Raw genomic sequence first — 7006 nt, 5'->3', positions numbered from 1 at the left:
AACGTTAACCCAAATTCGGTGTTTTCTTGTAGTAAAAAATAAATAAAAATTGAAGCATTTTCACAGGTTACTGTCTGGTATATATAAAATATTAATTTAGAAATATATATTTGGTTTGAGGTAACACCATGTATCTACTTTCCAGGTAGATTAGAGAACTGTCTTGCTTTATATTCTACTACCGCGGAGTAGATTTACGGAATTCGGTGGTAGACATCACAGGTTTAGAAAAGAATTGTCCTGGTGTTTAACTTATTTAAAAATAATTTCTCCAGGTTCATTAAGTGTTTGTCTAAGGTTGAAAACGGCGACAAATTTTGAAGCTTGGGAGACTTCGCAGTTCTGAAAAGAACTGTCCAGCTTTTTAACTTATTAACTAATTCATTCAATAGTTGTCTAAGGTTTAAAACGGCGACAATTTCTCTCTGTTTTGTAACACACATACACAGACTCGAAGCTCTAAGAACATAAGACATAAACTCAGAATTAATTTTTCTTGACAGACTTAAGGAACACATCGTTCCTCTCTTTTTTTTTTCTTCAATTTTTTTCCATACAAATTCCTGTATAACATTCACATTCATATACATGGCCAACAGATGTATTTAGTTTTGTTTTTTATCACAATATAATTGCACAATATTATACACACAGGGTCCAACGTTTTTTTGAGCTTCGTTGAACATAATAATAAAGTGTCTATTTTGAGCGACCCAATAAACCAGACCGAGCCTTTAAATATAAGATAATCTTCCCGCGGTTTACTCGATTATCAAACCAATTGAATGAAAAAATCTACCTGTGTTACACAGTTTACCAAATAACACCATTTAAAAAAAGAACAAGCTCAGTTACTGTGTGCTAAATCTAAAAGATGCAGTTTGTGTTGTATACAGCTAACCCTTGTGTCGTGTCTTTATATGTTCAACCAACAACATCACTTCAATTAGAGTTCTGATTTCCATTGCAGTTTGGTTGGGATGTACATTTTTAAACTTAGTGAATCCAGCCGTTTTTAAAAGCAATCTCGAATGTGGTTGGGGTTTTCAAGTGAAGCAATTTCTTGCATTTCTTCTTCGACAATTCAACAAATCTTTTGAAAAGAATATTTCTACCTGCATCGAAGAAAACTGTCAACAAATGATTTCTGGACAAACTGAATTCATTTTGGAAGCCTGCTGAAAAGCTCACTTCCGCGCCAAACCAAAAACGAAATTGCTCTCAATTTTGGCCCCCTAAATATCGGGGTCAGTCTATCAAGAACTCAGCAATGAAATGATTTTATTGAGTGCCTTTTTGTGTCCTACATTTGTATCTTTCGTCGCCAGTATTTCTTCTTGTTTTAAAGTATCTGGAAGGGGGCTCATTTCAGTTGGTATGCCTCGTAAAGGCAAGTTCAAATAACCCTTGATTCTGTTCCACCACAAGGTTTTTTTTCCTATCCTGCTTTGAAACTGTGAAAAAAAACCTATAAAATGATCAGGGCTGAATAACACTGCTCCGGGTTTCGGGTGAACTGTGCCCGTGGACACAAGAAATAGGAGTGAAGCTCTGACTGTCATACTATTAATAGTTCCAAAGACCAAATAAGTTCTGGGGTTTATTATTTCCGTTCAAATCCTGTCGTTTTTTTCTTCCTTTTTTTTTTTTTGGAAGGGTGAGGGGTTTCCTAATGCCCGGGTAACACCTGCAAGAAGAGGCGATTCTATAACTCCGAGAACGGTAGTGCTTGCCGGGCCGCCTGCCGTAGTGGGCCAGGGGCTATGCGGCGTAGCACTCGGTCGCAACCGGTTGAACATGAAACCCAAAACCCGCGACACACGAGTTGTCTTTTCAGTGGTGTGGGGTGGGCGGTGGGGCGGCCATCCAGGGGGTTAGCCTGCCGGCCAAAAATGAAGAAGAAGAAAAAAAAAGGGGGTGGCGGTTGATATTTTAATAACAACAATAATCATTATCATCAACCATCAAGGAGCTAACATCACCTCTTCAAATTGTCATGTTTGAAATTGGTGGAATAGTGCTGAAAGCTATGACATGTCGGTTTAGCTTTTGGCTATTTCACACAAACGATTCAAGTTTTATAGCTTGGAAAGTATAGGCTGGCCTTTTGAGGTCTGTTGTGCAATAAGTTGAATGATGGACTGAGGTGGTCTGACTGATTGGCCTACATACAACCACGGCCAAATCAGACCCTCACGTGTAAGGTTGGCAATTTCATACTGACAGGCAAAATACAGGGCTCTATTAGGTCATTCAAAAAGGCATTTTCAGACAAGGTTTAACATAGTAACGGAAACAGCCATTTATAAAACCTGCATTATAACTTAAAATCTTATTAAAGTAATGCTTTAAACATAAACTGAATTTGCTGGTAAAATGGCTGCAAAATAAAATGGACTAATAATCTTTATCATCAAAATGAGCACCTCGTGCACCACAATAAAATAGTTTGCTGTACCTTAGTTAAGAGTGATTAACCGTTTAACTAGTTATTTAAACTCCTAGTTATATAGTTTGTTACTTGGTAAAAATCATACTCGTGAATCTTCACCTGACAGCGACAAATTATTAATATTTAAAGACAGAACCTTGTTCACAGAATCATTGGTTTTAGCAGGATAATTTTTAACTGGCATTTGTTTTGTGTTTTAAACACTTCGGTCCATTCTCTTAAATTATTTTACAATTTTCAGTTGTGCATTATTTTTGCCAAACTTCTGAAGCATAAACTAGCCTCAAGTCGGCACTGTTATTCGTCACCATTTTTTTTTTTTACTTTTTTTTCTTTCACGTACAACAGAAAGACATCCATAAAAATAAAACATCTTGAACACGTGTACAATCTAAAGTCAACGGTTTATACTATTGCGGCACATCACATGAAACATTTTCACTTGTCCGCTCTTGGACACCGTATTATTTACTCCACCAAATAATGGTAAAATTATCTCCTTTTTTTGCAATTTTTGTTTTACTGTGTGCAGTCTGTGTGGACAAGATTCTACAAATATGTTCAATCTACTGAATATAAATATACGTTTTTTTCACACCAATGCTATTTTGTAATCTAGTCGGTATTATGTATATTTGTTTGAGTGAAAAGGCATTTCACTTACACGTTTTTATAACGAGCTTGCATCATGAACACCGTTGCTGACCAGAGAGGAACATTTTGCCTTCATCCCGGGCGAACAAAGTTCACATCCAGTCCACGTTTCAAAAAGCATTAACTATAATAGTTTGTTTGAGTCCTGCTTGGTGACAATGTACATTATACATAGATGGCTTTAATCGGGTGTATACGGTTTGCGCAAGTGACCCGTATTGAAATTGCGAGAGAGCCTCTGTTTTCTCGCACATCACACACATACAGTAACAAACGCCAGTCTTTTTGGGTGATACGGTATCATGCAGTGTTGAAATCGACCGTGATCCGGCGCTGTTGCTCATGGGTCTTCACGCTTCCAAACACCCGCCACGATCAGCCCCGTTTCTCGGTGGAATGGAGGCAGTTCGCGGCACGAGGATTGTCAACGTGGGACGGCCAGTGAGCAACCAAGCTCGGGAAAACTCGATTCAAACATTGACTAATTAGTTTTAATCCACAGTTTTAAAATTCTACTCAATCTTAAAAACTGGCTTTTCTTCTTTTTAGTTCAGGGTGCAGATTAAATGTAATTTACAGTCAGGGGCCTATGCACAATTTGTTTTTAAAGGCTTACCTGACAACTGCTGTCCCGGTGTTCGAATATAGTTTCAATATATATAGATATATATTTTTATATGTGTATGTATAGATGGTGTCCGTGTGATCAGCGCCAGGTACAAGTTGTTGCCGCTAAACCATTGCACTGTAAACACTGTCTGTATTTTTCGAGATCGAAGGACGAAGGCACGGGGGCAGTAAAAGCGCTTGCTGCCCCAGCTGTGATGAAGGGTGAGAGGGCCGAGTGTAGGCTCGTTGGTGGGCGGAATGCCAGCAAGCTGTTCACAGGTGAGGTAATGCTACTCGTGCTACTACTTGTGCTGATGACACTATTTGGTGTGTTGCTCGAGTTCGTACTAGCACTGTTGCCGATGAGACTCTCTATGCTGAAACCGGAACGGACTGGGGCTGCTGTAGTACCGGCCGACATGAGGCTGCTCAACGCCTGGCTGTGTAAACTGTGCGCCGCTGACGTGGTGAGGGACAGAGGTACGGGAGGGGGGAGCGGCGAGACGTAGTGGTACGGTAACATAGCGTGTGGGTGCCCGTAACTAATATGGTGCCCGTACGGGCTGGCGGCCATAAACGCCGAGTGTTCGCGTAGGCTGATCCCCAGGTCTGGATGGTGCCGCTTGTAGCGTTTCCTCCTCCGCAGGAAAGACCCGTTGTCGAACATGTCCTCACTTGCCGGGTCCAGTGTCCAGTAGTTCCCTTTCCCAGGGTTACCGGGCTCCCGTGGAATTTTGATGAAGCAGTCATTGAGGGAAAGGTTGTGCCGTATGCTGTTCTGCCACACGGGGAATTTCTCCCGGTAGTATGGGAAACGGTTCATAATAAACTCGCAGATACCGCTTAGTGTGAGTCTTTTCTGCGGTGATTGAAGAATGGACATAGTTATTAGTGCAATGTAGGAGTACGGTGGTTTGACCGTGCTCGACTTAGCTTTTTTCTCGTCGGAGTTGCTGTCGGCGTCTCCCTGTTTCTCCGACACTAGCTCGATGTCGTCCGAGTCCTTGCTGTGAATTTCAGACTCGTCCTTATCTGCCGAGTCAAGCATCTCACTGTCCGAGAACTGTTCCATTGGATCGGTGTCTTTGACTTGCCGTGCCGGTGGCAAAGGAAGATCTTTCCGGCAGTGGAATGCGACGGGCCCCGGTGCACCGATGATTATCCCGGAGTCGTGCTGTTGTTGCTGCTGTTGCTGTTGTTGCTGCTGCTGTTGCTGCTGCTGTTGGGCCGGAGCGCTCACCTTTGACTCCTCCATGGCATTAGCGGAGCTCACGGTCATGTCTACGCCGGTCTGATCAGACGATGGCCCCGTCGTCTTGAGCTGTCCTGAAACGGTCGTCGCCGGTTCGTACTGGCTCCGCGGCCACCTAAAATCAACCCCGTCCGTCGCTCGACAATCGCTGAGCAATACAGTCAGTCACACTCAACTGCCTCGCAATGACAAGTCAGAAGAAAACAGCCACGGAATTAGGTTATCCCCACACACGCCTGCGTTTCACAGTTGAGGTCGCTGTAATGTTGTTAATACGGGCCCACTCCACGGGCTTGTGTTCGCTTCAGTGCAAACACACACAGTATACGAGGCCAGACATCAGTCACTAGCTTGGCTGGTCGTATATTCGGCGATGGCTGGGTGACCACAAACCAACAAAACGACTGAAGAAAACACTGTGAGTTCAGTCAAAGAAAAAAAGGTGAAAATTTTGCAAGAAGTTTGTTCGTCCCACCTTAATAAGCCGGGGAACAGAATGTCTCGCCTAACATGACCGTTGTCATCTTTATCTATAGCAAGCTCGGGCACATGTACAGTTTCTCACCACGTGATCTCCAATGTTGTCATTTGTCGGCTGGTCGTCGGCTCATTTGCATATCAATGAAGTTTGCCCAACACTTGTGTCCGCCTATCTCTGATAATTAGATGATTTTAACGCATCAAACAATGCAACGACAGTTTGGTGATGGACACTCTTGGTGCATCAGTCTTTGGTAGGATTTCAATCGTCTCACGGGCCGGCAAGGTAAGGGGCAGAGTCTCAGTGAATGTTTCTCCGCGAAAAGAAGAAGAGGAGAAATATAACATCGGTAGCCAATACCGCCCACCTTCAGAGCAGAGCACCTTGGACCTAATGAAAAGCGGTGAGTCCTGTTGCAGAAACCAATATATATACAATACACACCGTGTGTTGGTACAGCAAGATCATTATCTGCGATAACTTTACGGTGACGGTAAAGGGCGCCCTCGCCCGGTGATGCAGTGACGGCGCTGCCAGCGATACGATTGGTCGAATGGTCTGACGGACTGTCACAGGTTAGTCGTCACTGCACCCTAGCCCCGCCCACTCTGTCACTCACTTTACGGCCAGGCAGAATTGTCAAACCTTGTATATGTAGTCATTAAATTCGCTTTTGGGGAAAAATCTCCCCCCAAAAAAATAAAGAAATAGAAATACAACCTGTGTTTCTTTCGTAATGGTGCAAACTGGACAATGTTATTTATGAAAACAAAGAGCGATTTACAAAATTGTCAGACGAACAAGATGAAGTGATTTTTGAACATGTTTTTCCTTGAATGAAAATTCGACTATGTTGACCATGTAAGAACCATTTTGAGTAGCATTTATCACTCTGCAACTTCGCTCAGAGCAGTTCGGGCTACTGGTAAGTTGGGAGATCATTTCTCACAATATATTCGATTTAAACAAAAAAATCATTGTAATTGAGAAACGAGGTTTGTTCTCCCAACATGATTTTTCTCTTAGCTCACTTCCAAATTAAAAGTCAGAAATTGTTTTAATTTGACCTAACGAAGGAAACTTTCAAATATGACCGTTATTACCGTGCAATGTGTAGACGAATCATTGTTATAAAATAACACAATATATAGTAACACACAAATAAACTTAGCACGTTAATTTTGTAGATTTTGGCGTCTTACAAAGACTGTATATTATTATCCAACCCAAGTTTAACAAGAATGTCTAATTTTGTTCTTCTTTATCTTCGCCTGAATTTAAAAAAAAAAAAAAAAAATACAGTAGGCTGATTCACAAATCTGAATTTTTGGACATCATTAGCACAAAAGGGCAGTCCTCGGTTTTTTTCCTTGGAATTGCTGCCTTTAGATAAGAATAACATAAGAATTTATCAGTTTTTTTCACTTACACACAAATCAAGCTACACAAGCCATTAGTAACAATAGTAATTGAGATCTCATATTATAGTACACAAATCCCACGTAAACACCATCGAGGTGTTGTGAAGGTTTAACAAATGCTAGATTCGGTGCAGTAC

The 7006-nt window shown here is 41.7% G+C and overlaps 1 protein-coding gene across 1 annotated transcript; it reads right to left on the bottom strand.

The window, feature by feature from the left end:
• Positions 1 to 3077: 3077 nt before the first annotated feature.
• On the bottom strand, positions 3078 to 5846 carry LOC139946313 (forkhead box protein D1-like). Its single transcript, XM_071943938.1, has one exon. The coding sequence runs from the start codon at positions 4992 to 4994 to the stop codon at positions 3813 to 3815; it is 1182 nt and encodes a 393-aa protein (XP_071800039.1). The 5' UTR covers positions 4995 to 5846; the 3' UTR covers positions 3078 to 3812.
• Between the last annotated feature and the right edge of the window lie 1160 nt (positions 5847 to 7006).

This window comes from Asterias amurensis, chromosome 13 (genome assembly GCF_032118995.1).
Source record: "Asterias amurensis chromosome 13, ASM3211899v1".
NCBI lineage: Eukaryota > Metazoa > Echinodermata > Asteroidea > Forcipulatida > Asteriidae > Asterias > Asterias amurensis.
The sequence above is the reverse complement of the archived record's forward strand: the minus strand, read 5'-3'. Positions and strand labels throughout refer to the sequence as shown.

Coding starts and splice junctions, on each gene's coding strand:
- LOC139946313 (XM_071943938.1), bottom strand. CDS start 4,994: ATGACCGTGAGCTCCGCTAATGCCATGGAGGAGTCAAAGGTGAGCGCT.